Source organism: Panthera pardus, unplaced genomic scaffold, assembly GCF_024362965.1.
Source record: "Panthera pardus isolate Hobbes unplaced genomic scaffold, ASM2436296v1 HiC_scaffold_20, whole genome shotgun sequence".
Taxonomy (NCBI): Eukaryota; Metazoa; Chordata; class Mammalia; order Carnivora; family Felidae; genus Panthera; species Panthera pardus.
Window position 1 is genome coordinate 89,802,999 of NW_026526766.1, and position 21,249 is coordinate 89,824,247.

The following is a 21,249-nucleotide window of genomic DNA, read 5'->3' on the forward strand; positions in this document are numbered from 1 at the left end:
AGTCAAATCATTCCTGCTACCTGTTCGGTTGATGACAGTCTAGCTGATTTCACAGTACATGGTCCCCCTAAGGGTTTTATCCACTCAAATGTCAAGAGAAAAGTCACTCAGGAGCTGTGTTATGAAAGTGGACATTTGCTATTGTCATTAACAAGGATTTTTTTTTTTACCCTCTTAACTGATGTGAAATGCAAACTTTTTTTTTCTTTTTTTGCTGCCCTCCTTTCGTTAAGCCACCTCAGCAACGCAACTGTCACCTTCCTTGTGTGTGTGTGTTTTTTTTTAATATGAATGTGAAATTAGCGAGGATGCCCTTTCCCCTGGCGGACAGAATCCTCTGTTATTAAAAAGTAAAGCACTTTAATAATGAAAACTTTTTCCTCTTTTTCCTGTGTTTTAACTGTTTAAAATTAATGAGAAGGGCAGAATGGTTGTCAAAGCGATATTGAAAGCCGGGCAGCCAGGCCCGAATAAGCACAAAAATCCCTCTAGAGTGTTAGATAAACAGAGCTCCAGCCCGCTCGAATCCCTCTGTTGGTTATTGTATACACTCTGTAACAGCTCTCAGAATAGATCTGAGAGCCAGGGAGGCAGAGAGGTTTCAGAATTCCAATAAAGGCCTCAAATTAAAGACAGCCTGGTGCGAATTCCAGGAGAAAATTAAAGAGACCTCAAGCTTAAGTGACAGGTGACTTACTTCTGTGTCACAACTGTCAGGGGATTTAGTGATAATATGGCAATATATTACAAAGGGCTTTTCTTATTCCCCCTTTAGGTTTCAAAATGAGGCATCTTTTCTTCCCAACCAAAAAAAATACATACACACACATAGATAATGTGTGTACAAGTGAAATAGGTGGAGAAAAGGCAATAAAACTAGGTTCACACGTTTGAAATGATGAGGTCAGTTTCAGTAAAATGTAAGGAAAAGTTAATGGCAGAAAACATAATATACTCAGGAAAAAGCACGCCTTCCTCTCCCTACCCCCTCCACTTCCAGAAATACTTTATTTTAAAATTACCCCTCTTGAGAATGAGGTGTTTTTCAGTTGTCTTCTGGGGAGGACGGTCTAAATTTAAACTGAAGGCAGGGGCAGAGTTGTGTGCACGCCAGCGTCTCAGCCCCGACAGGTGAAACACTCCCGTAATGAGAGCGGGTCAAAGCCCGGAGGCACACCCACCCCTCAAAGACACACGGACGCAGTGCTGGTTAATGAAGCTAACCTGGGACTAGCAGGCCGGGGCTAGTTTAGGAAAACACGTCTCCAACGGCCCACACCCGGCATTCCTTGGTCCGTAAAGCCCTACCGACCCTGGAGAGAACAGCTGAGTGCAAGGACTGAGCACCAGGACGGAGCGAGGGGGCTGCTGATCTCATTTGAATACCTGACCCTGCACCAGTCTCTTGCTAAGGTCCGTTTACAGGCATATTTCATAGGACAAAAAAAAAAACCCACCAAAAAAACAAAAAAAAAAAACCTCGTAGAAAAAGCATGTTTGGGTGTACGCATACTTTGAAGATGAAAATTTCATACCTATCGAGAGGCAACACATGAGTTGAAGATACTTGGGCTGGATTTTTTGTGGTGGTTGTAAAAAGTTTTAGGTGGTGGCAGTGGTAGGGGAGGTGCCTTTTTCTTTCTTTCTTTCTTTTTTTTTTTGGAAACATGCCCATTGCTAACTTCTAAAGTGTTTTTAAACTAAACGGAAGGACTGTTTTAATCACTTTATTGCCAAGCTGAGTTTCACCCTCATGCTTCCCTAGAACCATCTGAGTGCTTCCCAGTAAAGTTGAAAGATCAAATTTATTCTCTTTGTAGGTGGGTGAACACTCGCACACCCAGACGTAGCTATATATATTTTATATACCTAAATATGAAATATACATTTTACAGATGCTTCACTCACTCTCTTTCTGTTCACAGAAGCCCAAAAATGTATGTGCCAAAGGGACATTTACAATGGACTTCAATCGAGTGAGAAGAGAGGCCTTACAGTGAGGTGTCTGGCTATGTGTGTAAAAGGCCTATTTACCGAGCTCACATTTATCTGTCCGGCACTGGTTCATGGGCTAGACGGAACCGCCCACATGGAGAACAGCAATTAAAACACGCCGTGTTCCTTATGAGGAACAGAACTAAAAGTTGTGTCCAGCATCTACTTTATTCTTTTCACTACTCACGCGGATCACACACACATAAAACACTCTTTCAGGTTGTAGATCTGACAATTAGTAATAGAGTCAGTTTCACGGAGTTTCCCTTTGGCCTTCGAATTGAAGTTAAATTTGGTTAATTAAACAGGCCAGGTTTTCATCGACACGGCACCCGGGGCCTGTAGTACGATTAGTTTTCTAGGCTAACCTGTTAGTTTGGGGTCGGTGAAAGCCCACCTCACCGAGTGTTTCTTCTTTTTAAAAACAAAGCTCACCACTCCTTAAAAACATAAAAACATCCTACTGGTTCCCGTCCATCAAGGCAGGAGCTTGGGGCTGGGATGAACCGCCACGGCCCAGAAGCATACAGAGCGCCGCCTGCCTGGTTTTAGGTCAGCTTCACAGCAACCCACGTGACGGGCACTCTGGTTGCAGAACCACCAGCCGTGAAGCATGGTCTGGAACCCAAGCCTGCCTGCCTTGGGGCCCCGGCCCCTACACGAAGTGTCCCCGAGCCCCCCCCTCGAGCAAGGCTTCAAGGCGGGCCTCGTGCCAAGGAAGCCTCTGCTTCCGTGGGAGTAGATACGCAAGGCCCTGGAAGGCCGGGGGCTGGGAAACGGCCGTGGCTCGCTCAGGGAAGAGCAGAGGGCACCACGGCTGCTTGGCTCCCTCCCCGGTGGGGGGGCGGAATCCGCAGGAGACGCTCCTTCTGCAGACCCACATGATGATCAGCTCTCCCTGGACCGAACAATGTGTGCTCGGTTCAGGGACAAACACCAACAGAGTCAGTCCCAGAAACGGTGTAAGAGGAGATCTGACCGAACCTTTACTTTCTTTGTAACTTTTTTGTAACTTTACCGCTTGCCCTTACTTCTGGCCAGCAGGCAGAGGCTAACGTTCGCCGGTGCCACAGCAACAAGCACTGGGTTTCGTGTCGCTGAGTCTGGACTTGGAACTCTACATCTGCTACTAGCTGATGATGACGATGAACACCCTTCAGTGCCTGTGTTGGGGTTCTCGGGTTATTTCTTACTCAGTCCTCCAATCTCCTTAACAAGAATGCTAACATGATCTCAGTTTTACATAAGAAGAAACCACGGCTTAGGGACGTCCAGTCTCGCCCAGAGCCAGAGCTGGGGACCCTGAGGCCATGCCCTTAACCTGTGCTACACTGTCCATGGTCCTGGGGCCGTAATGAAGTGTCTGAGGGAACATGAAAAAACCCTTCCTAGAATCTGCAGTAGCTTCAGGAGAACAGCAGCGTGCCAGGACCAACGAGCGTCTGTTTGGTGACTGGTCCGTTCCCTTGACAACAAACTATTAATATGGGATGTTCCAAAGTCTAGCGCGGCAGGGATGTTTTCTAACGAAACATGGTTTAAAACAACTTGTTGATCAACTGAGTCTTTCCCTGCTTTTTTGGTTTACAGGGATATTTGTTGTGGTGTCGTCTGTTGACCACGTCTCAGCTAGCGAGGGCTGACATTACCTAACTAACAGCTAGCTGCTGCCACTGCCGTGGTTTCGTCTGTATTAATGGAAGCAAAGAGCACGTGCTTTGAAGTCAGGCTGCCTGCTTCCACCGCACCGGAGGCTGCGTCCCTGTGGACGTTTCTTCACCCCTCCGGACCTCAGTCTCCTCATCTGGGAAGTGGGACGAGAGCACCCACCTGGTGGGGCTGCTGGGAGGATTAAACGGGACCAAACCATGAAGAGTGTAGCACAGTCCCGGGCACAGGACACACGCTGTGACGGTTTCCCTGCCTTTCTGTTGATACATTTCCTTAGGTTCTTTCTGGAACAAGAGGGCTTAAGTCAGGGCCAGTCAAGCCAGGTCCCAGCCCCAGGGACAGTACTGATCCAAATAAAGACACTTCTTGATGCATAAAAGAAACTCTTAATTAAGCCTGATTTGGTCTCATTTTCCAGTCTACACTCAGACTTAAACAAACAAATGTAAAATATTCAAATCACTAATGTTTCATAGACAAAACTACATACAGCGACGTGACACACACATATCTGTGACACAGTGGGTACAGGGCTAGAGTGGGAGTGGGGAACAGCCACCTAGTAGGGGGAAAGTCACAGGAGGGCCGCAGGATACGGTGCCCAGGGTCCCCGTGTGGAACCACATGGATAACACCAATGTCTCCTTTTGATGATCTCAACTTTGCTCTTCCTCTGTGTGTGGCACACACATTAAAAAACGGATGCACTACGTGTGTCTGCATGGAGACACAGAGACACCGGTTTCTTCCGTGCTGTCACGGGTGGATGGGTCAGTCAGCTGTCTTTGCTGAGAATCTGGATGGGGGCACCAGGGTTGAGCAGGTAACACTGCCTCCAAACTCATTGCGGGCCAGGACGAGGCCTCCTCGCTGGGAGCCTGCTGCGGCCTTGCGGGCTTCCGGAATGGACGGTCCCCCGTTAACGGGATGAGACCAGAAAGCGCGTCCAGGAGCAGAGAGGAGAAAACACAATCAAGATGTGGCCTCATCTAACGCTCATGGCCCCTGAGATACACACGTCTGCTCAACAGAGGAACTAAGTATCCCACACACAGTAGCCCCACCACCCCAAATCAAGAAGTGAGTCGTGTCTGTTCACCGCAAGTATCATAAGTAATGACACTCACCTGAGGTCCCCGTCGGCTCCCTTTCAAACAACCGTCCCTTGTCAGCACAGACAAAATGTCTTCCACGTGAATCTCAGACACGCTGTAAAAGGAAGGGCACGTCAAGGTAAACTTGCTACCTTCAGCAACATCCGGAATCTCGATGCATAAAACTGGCCTATTCTCAAGCTAATTCAATGTAAAACAGAAACTACACCTTCACGGAAAGGAATTCAGTTTCCTAAACCTTCAGGAGTTTGGAAGGCAGCAACCTCTAGGACATGACAAGGACAGGAGGGGTCATATTCCCAACACTCTCCTCCTCTCTGGCGACTTTCAAATAGGCTACGTTTAGAATTTCCTCTGTGGGCATCCCACCATTATTTCTTAATGAATCTCAAACACTACAAAGCAGGCCTACTTATTAATATACTACACCCTGACATGAGCACATGAGAAAGTAAAGAACAACGCAGATAGTCCCTTTAGTTTTATATTAAAAAAAAAAAAAAAAAAAGGCCAGGCCGGAGGCGGGAGAGGAGTGTGTGGCTAAAGGTCCGTAACTGTTGGGGTCAACTCCTCAGGGAAGGCCAACAAGTGACCGCAGCCCCCGAACTCTCTTCTCACGGATCCAGAAGTCTGTCTACCCTCTTACACCTTCGTTATGAAGGGGTGAGGAACAGAGGACCTCTGAGGAACAGAGGGGTGAGGTCTGAGGAACAGAGGACCAGCATGCAGAGCTGTGTGCAAACGGCTGAGCTCAGAATTTGGGCCTCACTTGTGAACAGAAGCCAGCCTGAGCCAGGAGAAGAGGTCGACCCGCCTCGCGGCCCCGCGGCCCAGGCTCTGCTTCCACCAGTCTGCGGGCCGCAGCGTTCAAACACAGCAAGTGAGCCCACAATCAAGTACTACAGCCTAAGGAAGAAACAGGAGTTGCTGAAAACATACTTCCCAGGGAGGGGGGGGGGGGGGCGGGGAAGGGGAAGGAGGAGTTCTGGGAGAAAAACAGATCATAAAAAGATAAATGATTTCCTTGTATGTTGTTTCTTTTTTTTTTTTAACGTAACAGCAAATTAAAACATGAATGGCAACCTCTCAGGTGGGAGAAGACAATTCTCCCCCTTTCCCCCAAAGGTTACGCTGACAAAGCTATGAATGAAAATGTCACGTCTCTGACAGCGATCTACCTGAAATGTGTCACCGCTTCCCTGAACACCCCCAGCCCCCCCCCCCCCTCCACACTCTCCCCCCTGTGCTGCCAGCTCACAGCCCCATGGAGCCGTGAAATCTTTTTACAGCAGGAGTCAACCCGAGGAGGCAGAGCACGTACTGCGAGGGTAGGAGTTTGGGGGAAAATGCTCGTGATTTCACAGAAAATGTATTTTTCATAAGAGAGAGAAATGCCGTGGCCACTGAATTTGCCTCTTGTTGACGCGGGAGAATCTGGAGGTGAACGCACAGCACGGCACGGTCCTAGCTTTTTCTTTGTTTGACGGACTTGCCTCTGTGCATCACTCGTTTTCTTCAGGAAAGGAAAAGGAACAGAAGGACTCGGGGTGAGATTCTGAAGCAGGGAGAAAGAAACCAAGAATAAGGCCACTTGGAGCCAGGGATACAAAGAACTAAACACACCACAGAGAGGCGCGGTTTTCCAGGAGGCGTGTCTGGGCTGACACTCGGGCCGGGCACCCCTCTGCCGTGTGTGTCCCTGTGACAGTGCTGGGGGCCGGTCACCGCAAGTGAACGGCAGCAGAGAAAGAACTGGAGTGATTTACAGTTTAAAAGGGCCTTCCTCCTGTTCTCAGAAATTGGGTGGCTTCTGAGGAACAAAGCAAATCTACTCTGCTTGTTTATGGTTCTATCGGCAGATCTGAACCGCCCCGCCTTACCACGAGAAGATAGAGAAATAAATTCAGGGACCTGTCCTATGCCTGATCTAAGAGATACACAGTTTGCATTTACATTTTAACAAACCAATGACGACTTTCATTAGAAATGCGTTTAAAAGGGAAGCGGAAATCGGTTAAGAGATTGGCATATACAAGGGACTCCAAAGGATGCAGAAACAAAGTCCTGAGCATTCAGGCTGAGGTGGCAGCGGCCCAGGGCGCCTGTCTCCTGCCCCGTCTGCTAAATTACACTGTCAGGGCGAGGTCCACAGTGCTCGGCGTCTGAAGGCAGGCAGCAATTTGTTGTGATGGCCCTTGCTGCCGAGCGCCTCAGCCTGCCTTCTTGAATCTTCCCTGTAATTCATCAGCCTTCCCAGCATCCGGCTGCCCGGCTCCCAGGTTCTTACGCACAATACATACACACATCTTCCTTCTCTTTTTGGTTTCGTTTTTTTCTTTTTTTGGAATATTTAGCAGAGTAATTCTTGGTTCAAGTCTGCTTGTTGCCACAGCACACTTTGTAATTAGTTCTTCTTAGGTGTGATTTTTTGAATTAAGTACAAAACAGCTTATATATAGATACCCAACATTGATCTCTTCCTCAGACACAAATCTGGAAGCATCATTCATGGCTGCAACATTGTAACTTAGGTCTGATATTTTGGGGGGGCTGGGGTTGGTTATATCAGGCCCACAAAGCAGGTTCAGGTATAGAAGCTTCAGCAGGTGCATTCTCAGGGCAGAAACGAGCAAGGCCGGGCCCCTCCAGGGCTCTTTCCCCCTCGAGTAGATGTTCACTCCACGAGAGACCCAAATCTCTTCCTCTGGGTACTTCTGTCTTCGTGCTTCTGAACTTCCCCTGCAAGTCCAAATATCGCAAATCACTGGAATCTCGGAGCGGTCTCCTGAATGTGAACATGGGATGCCCGATTTCCCACCAATGCTGCTGACACAGTTTTTTCCAGATGAGACCATCACAGAGAACGACTGTACTTTTTATATCTTCAAAATACACGTGGCTATGATTTTCCCGTTTTAATTTAATATTTATTCATTTTTTGAGAGAAAAAGAGAGGGAGAAGGAGGGGCAGAGAGAGAACCCTGACAGGCTCCACGCTGTCGACACAGAGCCTGACGTGGGGCTCGATCTCATGAACTGTGAGGTCATGACCTGAACCGAAACCAAGAGTCACATGCTCAACCAGCTGAGCCACCCAAGTGCTCCTCTTTTCCCTTTTTAAATTTAGGCTCTCATTTGAATCTTTCAGAGCCATCAGCCTGAATGCGTTTGTTAAGGAAACCTGAGGGCAGGGGCATCCGTGCGGGTAACTCCGGGCTGGACAATTATCGCGTGACTGCAGGACCGTTGGCACTCACTTTTCCGAGCTTATTGCGTCAAAGTGAATGAGCGCGGGCAAACATCCAGGAGCCGCGAACAGGAAGGAACAGGAAGGAACAGAGGGCGCAGGGAGCGTGAACTTGTAAGTCTAGAACACAGGGTGGGGGGAAGCAGCCAGGGGATAAGAGGCCGCCAAGGTGAAGGGACTATATGTCCTCCCGTGGACGACAGCACACAGCTCTGAAAACGCGTTCTGAGGCTCGACAAGTCCCTGTGCTATAGGAAAACAGCGGCAGTGCCGTGACAGGTCCCCAGCCTGTGAGAACGGGGTAAGAGACCACAGGAAAAGGGGTTACGGCCGTGGGTTTTCATTCAACCCCCCGCTTCCAGGCTACAGCTGCCCAGTGGCGTGCCACCCTAGGACCGGAAAGCACCGGAGAGAAGGGCTGGCCATCCTGAAGCCCCAGGCACTCAGAATCCAGCCCGAGAAGTTGTTACTGGTGAAACGTGACTGACCAACTGACCAACAGAATGCCTCTTACAAGTGACATCAAACATGCGGTCTTCCTGAAACAAATAAAACCACTCTTTCGGTGGCTGAATTGTTTTAAGATGAGACATTAAACGAAAGGAAAACCCAAACGAGTGTTCGTTGGGCCCACTAGAAATCACCATGAGGCTCCTGCCTCCCCAATGCTGAAGGGTGTACACAAGGCACATTTCCTGAGGACGCCCCAGCCCACAGATGTTCCCACGAGCAGGCGCAAGACTGCAGAGTCCTACTAGGTCTGCCCAGGGTACAGGGAGGGAGGGAGGGAGGGAGGGAGGGCGGGAGGAAGGAGAGGGAGGGGAGGGAGGGAAGAAAGGGAGGGAGGGAGAGAAGCAGGGAGAGCTCTGCAGGTGGGGTGGCCCCAGGCAGCTCTCTGAGCGGGTGGCCTGCACTTGGTCCCCAGGCCAGGTCCCAGGCAGCCTGCCTGGGAGCTGCGACGCACATGCAGAACGCAAGGACCCTGCCAGCTCTGTACTTTAGACCGAGAGACCGCGGTCCTCTTGCTTCCCATGACACGAGGGGCTGCGTGAGGCAAAGCACCGGGACAGGAGGCCCTTGGGCTTGGCTGGTGTCACGGCGCTGGTTCCAAGCAGCACTCGGGTGGCCATCGGGGCTCCCGCGTGTGGCACGAGTCGTGCCCTACCTTCCTGGGCACACGCGCACGACTGTCCCCGTGCCTTCCGAACTACGCTCCGCATCACCGCGCTACGTGAGCAGGAGAAATTCTCGAGAGCAGGCCCGTGTGAAAAACCGCACACCTTTAGCAGTCTGTTACTAGCAGTGGTTATTTCAGGTGCCGGACGCCGTTCGGAACACGTTTCTGCAGCCCAGGCGAGCTCCTTCTGCCTTCCTCATACTCAGCTCGGCCAGGTCGAGACGCTGCTCTCCGTCTTCACTTTGCTGGTCTTTCCAGAGCGAGGTCTGGGTCCGCGGGGGCCCCGACTGGAGTGACGGCATGGCGGCTGCGAGGCTACGCGGGCACCTTAGCTGCCCCCAGAGATTTCCTCCCTGGGTTCATCTTCCTGGTGGTGGCGGGCTCTGTGATGAGTCACCAGCATTCTTTTTTTTTTCCTAAGACACATCACCTTTAGAGGCACAGAACGTTGTGCGCAAAAATAAAAACTGAACGAAGCAGGTCTTCAGGAAGCTGGCTGTGAGGGCTGTGCACACGAATTGTACAGAAAAGGAATAGGAAACACGGACCTCTATCTTAAAGAAAAACCAAGCGCAACAGATCGCTCCGTGACTTTGTGTGGCAACGCAGTGAAAACTGTCATGTGCTGACGGCGTGAAGGGCTCAGTGTTCGCCACTGGCTATTCTGGGACCCATTTAGAGATCACAAGGGTTAATGGCTCTTCGTCAGCTTACAAGGCCCATCCACTGTAGAAAGCGACAGAAAGTTAATTAGGTGAGATCAGCTGAAACCGCGTTCAGGTTTCTGACTCACTTGATTTTGTGAGAAGCCAACGAGTTGACATATTCTGCCTCCGAAGGAGCCAAGATGAGCAGGCTGCTCCCATGGCAGCCAATCCGGGCGGTTCTCCCAATCCGGTGGATGTATTCAGCAGGCGAAGACGGAGCGTTGTACTAAAAAGGGTAACAAAAATGAAGGCATTCACAGATCAAGGCATTGCCATTAATTGGAAGTGCAATACCCCTCACCTGCCTCCAGGTATCCCAAGAATTTAAATCCCGGTGCTATGGTTACCCTCACGCAACCCCAAGGAGAAGCCACTCAAGCCTGAAAGCCCTGCCTTCATTGGAAATAACGAGGCTCAGACACGAAGCGTGAACAGCGGCCAAGTTCCCGATGAGCGAGCGCCTTCCCGTCCCAGTATCTCCTTTGTAATTTTACTTCTCCACAGGTCTCTTCAGTCTCCTATCTGCATCTTTCCACAGAGGTGACCGTGCAAGGTGAACACGGAGGCAGGCGGGGTAGGATGACCGAGTGACCTTGGCCGGCAGACGCGGCGGTGAGGCTGAGGCCATAGAGGCCTGGGCGGGGTCAGGAGGAAGGGGCTGGCTAATCTAATCAGAGCTCAGCTCTGCTGCCGGGCCACCGGGAGCCGGTGCCCACCATCTCACCGCAGTGACACCCAATCCCAATGGAACTGGGAGAGCTGTGGGGCAGCCGTGAGGCAGGTTCCCCTCTGGCAGGACTTGCTTCCGTTACCGGGGACAGCATTCCTGACCTGGGGGCGGTGGGGGGCAGACTCTAACTCAGCAGGATGCATTATGCACAGCATTTCATATTTTCTGTGGCAGTAACTTTATCATCACAAATAGGAACTGACCATATTCCGTTCTTCCTTGTTTTTTTTCTTTGCAGCTACACAAATCAAAGATCAGAGGCCCAAAATGAACAGAATATACGAGGATGTCAGACATACGAAAGTAATCCACTTCACAATACAGAAAAGCTCTAAACGATCAAGTTTATGTGTCTGCCCCACCCCCCACATTAAAGTTACCCTGCTTTTTATCTTTATTTTGCTGTGTGGCCATCAGGCAAGAAACCACAATGCCTCTAGTCCAAAAGAGGCTGTCTTCTGCAGCGAGCAGATCAGATTTCCTAGCCAGTGACAGGCATGCAATTCCACTAACACGTGAATAAACCATGACTCACGTAAATGGGGCACGTGTCCCCTGGCCCCCACACAGAAAGGCTTAAAAATACCATTCTGCAGACTAACGAAAAGAAAAAACAAAACTGAATCCACTAGACTCTAGTGCTAACACCTGTGCCCTCTGGCAAAGCGTCTAAGGCTAGAGGTGTGTGTAAGATGTTGTCAGGCCCTAATTGCCCCCTGCAGGTCAATGCACACGGACACGGCTCTCAGGACAGGCTGAGCCATCTCCTTCCGGACACAATGAGGCCTCCCAAGGGCCAGGGTAATTCCTGTTATTTTCAGATTGCTGAAACTCTGTGTGTGACATGCGTCAGTCTGGGAGCAGGGGAGTCTGCCCCTCCCTCCCGCAACTGCTCAGTCTGGCCGTTTCACCGCAGTGGCTAGGTGGGCCGGGTTAGGGGAAGGTCCTGGAGAATTGGGCAGATAAGGCTGGTCGTTGCCTGGTTACCGGGGCAACACCCAAGAGGCTAGTAATAATTATTCCACTTAAAGCCAGCTCATCTACTCACAATCGCTTATACCTGCCTTGAGCTCACACCTTAACTGAAAAATTACCTGAACAATCCACGTGACTTGAGGGAGATCCAAACCCCGAGCTGCAACATCCTTTAAAACAGAAAAGAATATGGCTTACCACTGAGTTTCTGAGTCTTTTTAAGGCCATAGATCTATCTGATAATCTAATGCAAACTATGAGGGCTCACCACCCCCCCGTGTGCACAGGTGTGTATACACACACACACACGCACACACACACACACACCCCTACATACAACTTCAGGGACCCACTGAAGTCCATCTGTGGTTAAAAATTCTAACTTAGACCAAAAAAAAAAAAAATCTAACTTAGGAGGGGGGGCACCTGGGTGGCTCAGTCAGTTAAGTGTCAGACTTCGGCTCAGGTCATAATCTCACGGCCTGTGAGTTCGAGCCCCGCGTCGGGCTCTGTGCTGACAGCTCAGAGCCTGGAGCCTGCTTCGGATTCTGTGTCTCCTCCCTCTGCACCTCCCCCACTTGCACTCTGTCTCTCTCAAGAAAAAATAAACGTTAAAAAAAATAAAAAAAAAATCTAACTTAGGGGGTAAGCTCTACAGAACATGCTGGTGAGGCAGTCACAAAACGTTCACCCTACTAGGAGAACATAAACCGCATGTTTGCTCAAGAACTTAAGTCTTCATCAGTATGTCATGTAAAAATTCTGAGAACTTCTAGCATGGTTTATTACTTTACGTTTTATCTGAGAAACCACTCTATGGTAGATGAATGCATTGGTGGGTCATTATCCTCACCCCTCCCCTGTCAGCGATGCCCAACAACGACAGGGTTTTGAGGCGCATGTCTGCAAGACCACCCCAAAGTGCTCCCTTGTGGAGGTCAGTTGCCAAGTATTTACTGAGGGCTCATCAGCCTCAGACAGCAGTAAATATCAAGTCATGTCCCACCTCTTCTGACACTTAAATTAGAACCCCAGCCACAGACTTAACCAGACATGAAAACCGTAAAAGCGAAGGAGACCTAGTTCTTTTCAGCTGGTTGCCACCCAAAAAGCAAAGGCTTTCTGCTCTCCAGTGTCTGGCCATTCTGGCAGAGGGACGAGAGTGTGGGCACCTTTCAGTTTTCAGGGACAAACTTACGCTGGGCATTCATCTTCGAGCACGACCGTCACGACAAGAACATCCCCAGTCAACACTTACTGAGCGCTCACCATACACCAGACTCTGCGGCATTTCACCTGCGTTATCCTGAGCGATCTCCGAAACAACTCCTACCCCCACTTGACGGACAGAAAACCAAGGTTCAGAGAGATCAAGCGGCTTGTCCGGAGACACACGGTTAAGACGTAGAGGCAGCCCTCGAATCCTGAATGCACTTTACTTTTCCAAGGCCGTAGCCTATCGTTTCACCACCAAAAAGATGCTGCATCCCTCAGAAGCCGCTGGTAGGAATGCAAAATGGCATAAGCCCCTACAGTAGGAAATTTGGGAATATCCCACACAATTACATACGCACTTGCCCTTTGGCCCAGATGCAACGTCACTTCCAGAAATCCATCCCGGAGATACACTGGCAAGAATACGACACACTTCACGCACAAAGCTCCTGATTTTGGCAGTATGTGTAGCAGGCCTGGAAAACCCCCCCATGTCTAGCAGGGCTAGACCAGGTGACTAGAACACGGCAGCACCTACCCTCCGCAGCAGTGTGGCACGGCTGAAGCAGGATGGGGATTCGGACGTGCTGGCACGGAGAACCTCTACGATCTGTTCTGGGTGTGCGGAGGAGGCTTGTGTGTGCGAGAGGAGGGAAATACAAACACGTCTGCTTGCATTTCAAGAAGAAATAGCGGAGGAGAAACCCCAAAAGCTTACAAGAACAGTTCACCGGGAGGGGAAGGGGCTGGGCGTCGCCGACACGGGCAGAAGCTGGACTCCCTTTAACGGACTGTTACGATTTTGACTCTGAAACAACGTAAATGTTGTGACATAATTGGAAAGACAACGAGCTGTCAAGCACCAGAAGTACCGGCGATGCCTAGGATGTATTCTCGCCAAAAACGAAACCAAATCTAACCAGGTGTGCAGCTCCCAGCTCCTATTTTACAGGAAACGTCGGGGAGAGAGGAGCACGTTGGCCGGACCCGGAGGGCGCAGGAAGCCACAATCCCGCATGCGAAGTATTCTAAAGCACCAAGTCTGGTTTCGTCCAGAAAAAAATCCACGGGCAAAAAAAAAAAAAAGCGGGTACCAAAAACGAGACATTAAGTGGGTAGACAGTTAAGTGGAGAGATGAACCGAGAGATCAACCGGGAGCCCACACCTGGAAGGAGGCCCACCCGAACTATCAACCGCGGTTATGTCTGGGGAGAGGGATTCTGGTGATTTTTACGTTTCCTTTTGCATTTTCCTGTGTTGCTTGCTTTGTCTTTCTTTTAACAACGAATGCATATTATTTCCCCCCGAAATCTTTATTTAGAAAAACTTAAACCAAGGAGCACTTGCACGGCCTTCATGTGGATTCATCCACCGCTAATCTGTCTGCTGCACCTGCTTTCTTTCTCCACACACACGCTTCTGAGCCATCGGAAAGTTGCAAATACCATGACATTTTATCCCTAAATACTTTAGCACGTACCTCCTAAGTAAAAAGGCATTCCTCTACGTAATCACAATACCGTTAGCATACCTAAGTAATTTAGTATTAAATAATGTTATTTCCCGATAATCGTTTCATATTCAAATTTCTCTAACTGCACCTAAGGTTGACTTTTATAGTTGTTTTCTTTCCCGACCCAGGAATTGATTCATCGATCAGGCATTCTATGTTTCTTATATCCCTCTAGACTTCCCTGATCTAGAATGATATCCCTGCCCTCAGTATTTACTTATTTAGCTTTTTGATAACTCAGTTTTGAAGAAGCCCAGGTGTCTCGAAGCACCTCCCAGAATCTGTATTTGTCTAATTGTGTGTCCCCACGGGAAGGTTCGGGTGGAGCCTTCCGGCAGAAAGACCTAAGGGCGGTGAGTAGCTGACACCAGGAGACACGTGAGGGCAATCTGTCCTGCACGGGTGATGCTGTGCTCGGTCCCCTGAGGAGGGGCATCCACCCACCAGCTCTCTCCACCTGAAGGTACCCTCCTCCTTTGTAACCAATCAGTAAACTGGGGAGTGGAACTTGGAGACCGTTTCCTAAATCCTTTTGCCCACAAGTTTTAGCATCTGGCGACGCTGCTGGTCTGCCTCGCTGTTCCTCCGGCGGCGGCAGATGCAGGCTTTCTAGCTGGCGTCCCCTTCTTCCACTTACCGGTTGCCATTTTTCCGTCAAGAACAGCTGGCCTTCCTCTCCCCTTAAGTATCACTAAGGATTTACATACATAAGGCTTTTCTGGAAACCAAGAATCCTATGCAAAGTTTCTGTAAAAAGCACGTTCAACCAACTATTCCCTGTATCGCCCAGGGTCAGAGGCAGGAGACAAGGAAGATCTCGTCCCCCCATCATCTCACCCACCTGCAAGGACCGCTGAGGGCAGGTCAGGAATTGTCCGCCTTCACTCTGATTACATCTGGGCTTGCTGGAAGTTTCCTCGGAGTGGTGGCTAGGCTGCATTTATTAGGTACTAAGCGGAAGTTAACGTACCAACCCGTGTCAACCACCCACCAAGGGTTTGCAGACAGCTCCCACTGCCCTGAAAACTGAAGGCGGATGTTCCCGAGCTGATGCCTTTGAGAACACAATTTAGAGAGTTCTCTATCTTAAAGGGAAGCAGACATCGCTTTCTACGCTAACCACAGTTGATGTCTTTAGAAAAACTGACGGGTTCTTAAATCTGCTAAGCTCTTGTTAAGAAATGATTTATTTTATTTAAGTGCTCTGCAGTGGGAGATGCATGTAGACGGTGGCTGTCTGAGCTTTACAGACACTTTGTAAAAAATGTAATGCTCGTTGGTTGAGTAAATTCAACCAAGAAACACAGATGAAACCCTAAAACAGCAGGTGACGTTCGTGGAGCTCACTGCGCACAAACATACCGAAATGGGGAGGAAGAATGCCAGCGGCCTTCCCGGGACCATTCGACATTCTATTTCCCGCTCGGGGGACCGGCCGAGACACCATCTTCCCATCGAGCACTGCTTTATGTCTTAGGGAGGGGGGGACCCTCCCTGACAGCCACCACTGCTCAGGCTTCCCTCAAGCTGTTCCTGCAAATCCTCCTTCCTATCCTCGACCCGGGATACCATAGGGAACGGGACAAAGGGACAACCTGTGTGGCCCAGGGACAGACAGAACTGAACTCCAGCCTCCCCGTAGCAGCCACACCACCTGGGCAAGTCGACGCGGCTCGCTGTCCCTCAGTTTACCCACCCATCCCATGGCTATAAGACCCACCCTGTTGATCTCAGCTCACGGGGTGGCTGAGGAGATCGAACGGGACCGTGTTTGCACAAGTGTGTTGAGAATTACAAATCCAAGCATTTCATTCCACGACGAAGGAGGAATCGGCACGGTGGCAATTAGGAGGTGATCTGTGTGCCCGCGCACCCGACCCGGGCGGAGGACCACAGAGAAGCCGGGATCTGCTCCATCCTCTGCGACGGTGTCCGCTGGGGGTGCCAGGTCCACAGGAAACTGACCTACGTCTCGGCAAAGGCTTCGGTTCTCTGCCCCTCTTAGAACTTAGACCCAGCCCAACCGTATTCCTTTAAGCTAATTAGGGCAAAAGAATTGCTAAAGTCAGCTCTGAAAGACACTCAACGGTGAGGCCGTGAAGGCCCGGGGCCTGACAATGGGCCGCCTCCACGAGACCGAGGAGTACAGATGGAAGGCAGCTTGCTCAGGTGCCAGCCTGTCAGTTGGATTAAAATGACTCATTTATTTACCCAAGAACCTCACAAAGTGCTTTTACTAACAGGGAGAGGGGGCCTGCCGGCTCTCTGAGCAAGGGACGTAGCAAATTCGCCTCCGCCGCCTTCCCGGCCTGCCAAAAGTCATTATTGCCGTGTGTGGAAAGCCATCAGCGGGGTACAGGCCCCCGTTGTCCGGGTGACAGATTGGGCTGCGTAATCAGAGGAGGAAGGAGAGAGTGCAGAAGCTGTCAGAGGCGAGAGAGCTTGGCTGGAGCCGCCAGAAAACTGGCAACATGAGTTAGCGTAACCGAGTAAACAGCCAACCATCTCCAAATGATCTTGCCATTAACACGAATGAAATAAAGTGGAAAAGCTAAACTTTACCTCAAAAGCACGCCCCGGAGAAAACCAGGAGAGTCTACATGTGTTGTCGGTGGTGAAGTGACATTCCCGTGACTCTCCTGGCCTCATCTCCTAGCCTCCTTTGTCTCCCAGCCCCCACCCCGGGCACAGTGGAAATTCCCCAGGAGGAAGGGAAATTAAGAACCGCACCGACGTAAAGGTGTGCCTCAAGACAAAAAACAAATTGAGAAGGTGGAGGAAAGCAGCACAGGTTCGGGGTCTTCTGAAGCAAGCACGTGCCCCACAACCAAGATCTAGTGCAGCGGAGAAGCAGCCAGAAGACCAAGCAAGGCGGGGGGGGTGCCTCTCTGTGCCGGGGAAAAGGTTACTGTGCTCCGTATCCATGGTACCCACGGATGGCCAGGGAGGGCCACATGTACAACAATGGAAAAGTCCAGCGTCGGCCTTAAAACCAGAGGCAGCTTGGGAATATCATCTTCCAGTTACTCCGTGGTACATCCCTTTATCGACCAATCAACATAACAACGGTGTTGAAAACCACCTTCCCCACCTCTGGTTTATCAGGAGTTCTGCACCACAAGCAGGAGGAAACATTCTGTAGATCATCTACTATCTCCTATCTGACTCCTTTGACTTCTTAATTCCATTCGGGAAAGTGGGCTTTTGAACTTTCAACCAGCTCCTTCCCACTAATCCCTACTCCCTTAACTTGGCTTCTTCTCACATCTACTTCTCTAGAGGACACAAAATTCCATTCTGAATGTGTAAGGACCTCTCTCACAAACTGGTCTCCCCTGCCCCAACTGCCCTTTTGCTTCTGCCTACATTTCATGTCACCATGGTCTCACTTGTTTGTTGAGAACCCACAGTACACAAAGCCAGGTACCAGGTCCTGAAGGTTGTAAGAAATTAGAAAGGTCCTTGCTTTCAGATGTTTATAATTAAGATGAAAGAAAACACACACACACACACACACACACACGTCCTGGACTGTTCCTAATAACAGAAAAGACAGGAGGGAGGAAAATGGATTGGGGGGAGTGAATTTTGAAGCAGTAACTAGCATAATTGTGAGTTTCTGAGTGGTTACAACACAGTTCCCAACTTTTCATACAGACATTCAGTCTTCTGGGCTCGGTAAAAGATCTCGGGATGATAAATCAAAGTGGCAAAAGGTACGGTATAAAGGGGAGGGAAAATCCCCCTGCAACAATTAACAACACAATTCCTCTTTATCAAAAGAAGCCAGTTCTCCATCTGCCTTGTCCCGATGTGGCCCCCGTTCCTCATTAACACTAAGGAGACTCCCGGAGAGCATGCAGAGGGCCTGGCAAGCAACAGGCTGCTTAAAAGGATGCAGTGACAGCATCGCCCCAACCCGGCCACGATCTACTGCAGTGGGCCTCATGTGCCTACAGCTCTCACACACCAGAAGCTTCAGGCCAAAGCAAACAAATGTGGCGGAAGCAGGAGGAATGCCGAGGGTGAAAGAGCAGCTCCTCGTCACCAGGGACTGCGCGCTGGCTCCCTGGCTTCCAAATGGCAGGAAGTGAGCCCCCGCCCGGCTCTCCTCTGGTAACCTTCGCTGCAGAATGAAGAAGGGATGGGGCTGGCGGAAGATCGGCACGCTGGAAGTTTCCTCGACAAGCAAATGAGCACACACCAAGAAACTTGAGTGAAATCAGACTGGGGGCAAGCGCGAGCTGGCTTTGCGCGCGGCAGCCGGGGCTGGTGGGGGGCAGAGGGGTGCCGGGGCTGGTCGGGGGGCAGAGGGGTGGGGATGCCGTGCCCTGCCCAGGCAGTGGTGCTCTCTGTTTGGCCGACCTCACTGCAGGTATCAGCCAGACAAAACAAGAAAACTCATCATAGGCTTCCGACCCCACTGAGAATTACCTTTTAAAAAGAACGACCTTTACTTCCACGTAAACCTACTGAAAAAAACAAAAAAAACAAAAAAAAACAAAAAAAAAACAACAAACCAAGACCAAAACCAACCAAAACACTGAACTTCAAATACCTGGAATTTTCTTTGAGACCCAGAGCTCACCCACGTCTGAAAGAAACACCAGGAGACTTGAGAATTTTCCACCAGGGACAAACCCAACATCTTAAGGGTCAAAGATAAAAACATTTTGCTCTTATCGCAACTCAAACTCCAACACAAAGGTTCCTACTGTCTTTTGTTTCAATACAGACAACCTGTAATGTTCACCCTCGGGTACAGCACGGATATGAAAAGTGAACCTGTTCCCAATAAGCAAGGGTACTGACCTCAGCCTCTTCCAGTCTTCAGAAAAAGGCAGACATTGGTGGTTCTCGACACTGTTTCTTGGGCCCCAAATACCCACCCACTCGGTTCCCAAATCCTGAGTGCCTACGGCACACCTGCTCTGTCCTGGCCACCGGCAAACCACACAGTCCACCTTTAGGGGCTCGTGCTCGGGGTGGGGGAGGACACCTAGGCCAGGTGTGGTGGGTACTGTGCGGGGTGCTGGGAGGGCCTAATGGGGAAAAGTGGGCCCTGGGAGTGCACTTCCTGAAAAGCTGAAACTGAAGCCGAGACCTAAGTAGGGCTAGTGCAAGTCAGGGGAGGTGCCCCAGGTAGGGGGACGCGGGTACAAAGGCCCCAAGGCCAGGTAAGGAAGACCAACGCATTCGGGGAACTAAGGCAGGAGCCTATCTGGCCGAGGCCAGCAACAAGGGGGAAAGTGGAGGCTGAGGAGACAGGAAGAGGTCAGGTTCCAGAGAGTATCGTTAGAGATGGTAAGGATTTTTGACAAACTTCTTTCCCAAGCAGATCTGGACTCGTCCTCGCTTTAGCACTGGCATTAAGAGATGGTTTAGAGCAAACACCAGCATCTGATTTGTGGATGGGCTCCACAAAGGGCAGGGCCACCTGGTCAGACTCAGTGCTCCTCAGGAGGCAAGCGTGCCAGGAGTGACCATGCCCAGATCCGGACGCCCGGGTCCCCCGTCTGCCACACCTCGTGTCAGAACTGGCACACGGTGATAAACGGGTGACTGGGTGGCCACCTTGTGTGTAAGAAACCAAGCCATACCCATTCGGAAACCCTGAATTTAGAAAGAAAACAACACCTGTCACCTGAATGCAGAGCAGGAGTTCCTTAAAAAGTAACTGTGTTAAAAAGTGAGGCCTAGACAGGTATCCAAACAGCTAACAGTTTTTGTCCTGCCCAGCACTTGCCCACTGGATTGCCCAGTCAGCAGTGCGATGTCACCACTGCACACACGGGGACTTCTCAGATGAGCTGGGAATTAAGGCACACCATCCGGGAGGGCACAAGGAAAGAAGGGGCTTTAATCGTAGGAGCCAGTGACAACGGTGGTGCCGTGAAGTCCCAGAGAAGGGGGCATGGGAGATGAGAGTTTTCGATCTCAAAAGAGCACGGGACCCATCATAAAGGCCAGCTCTGCACTGAGGGGGGCGGGGGAACCCCGAGGGCCGGGGCCGAATGACCTGGCCCCCAAACCGCAGGGCTAACGATGCTTTCAGACAAGAGCAAAAGAAATCTGTCCAAGCACATCTATCTTCCTTTTAAAGAAGGCTCGAGCAGAGGCAAGTGGGGCGACTCTGTTGCGAAAAGACTTTCTCAGCTCTAATTACTCCCGATAGCTGTAATTTACACATTTTTGGTGGATAGAAATCGCCAAGATTCACACATTTTCAGACCAACAGCTGCCACTATTAGTGAGCAAATCGGCAAGACTTCTGCACGGTGGCAGCCGGCTGTCTGTGGCACGGCCAGGGGACAACCAGAAGTGCAAGGCGACCAGCCACACCAAGAGGCCTCGATATCCCCGCTCTCCGTGGGGCTGGCTGCGAGGCCAACCGTCCAGAGGCGAAAACCCGCGACCACCATTACGGGAATTCTCGGCCCCCACGTAGAGTACAGAATGGTACCTACCGTGCAGAGGAGGATGCCGGTCTTGGAATGTGAGAATTCTTCAAACACCGCTGTTCTTTCCTACAGAAACAAGGAAAAACAGGGGCTTACAACTCTGAGGTCAGTCCCAGCGAGGCAGGCTTGGATTCCCATAACCCCCCGCTTCCCAGGGCTCTATCTTTAGGCAAGGAGAGGCTTTTCCAAGAAAGAGAAGCAGATTCTTCACATCTCCTCATCAAGACCCTGTCCTTACAGGTCTGGACTTCTCAGGCTATTTGAGGGCAGCACCTCTCAGTAAGACAGGGCCAGGGTGGGCACACCCCTCGGGACGGCCAATACCAAGAGCAGGCGAGGCCAAAGGCCGCAAGTTACTGTACCCCAGGTTCCCAACTCAGAATTTATTCTAAGCACGAGGTCGAGAGGAATAAAGAACCACCACCTTTCCTACAGGGAAATT

The 21,249-nt window shown here is 50.5% G+C and overlaps 1 protein-coding gene across 5 annotated transcripts in view; it reads right to left on the reverse strand.

Annotated features, from left to right (window-relative positions):
* Positions 1-21,249, reverse strand: part of DDX31 (DEAD-box helicase 31) — a 70,599-nt gene that overhangs the window by 24,248 nt on the left and 25,102 nt on the right. For 2 of the 5 annotated variants that reach the window (XM_053908484.1, XM_053908485.1), the window contains exons 14-18: positions 20,814-20,873; positions 11,737-11,787; positions 9,999-10,138; positions 4,794-4,875; positions 3,826-3,950 (exon numbers count right to left, since the gene is read on the reverse strand). In XM_053908484.1, the coding sequence (XP_053764459.1) occupies positions 3,826-3,950; positions 4,794-4,875; positions 9,999-10,138; positions 11,737-11,787; positions 20,814-20,873 (458 nt within the window). Of the gene's footprint in view, positions 1-3,026; positions 3,159-3,825; positions 3,951-4,793; positions 4,876-9,998; positions 10,139-11,736; positions 11,788-20,813; positions 20,874-21,249 lie in introns of those variants that run through there. The other 3 variants (XM_053908486.1, XR_008424383.1, XR_008424384.1) reach the window with 3 other exon arrangements.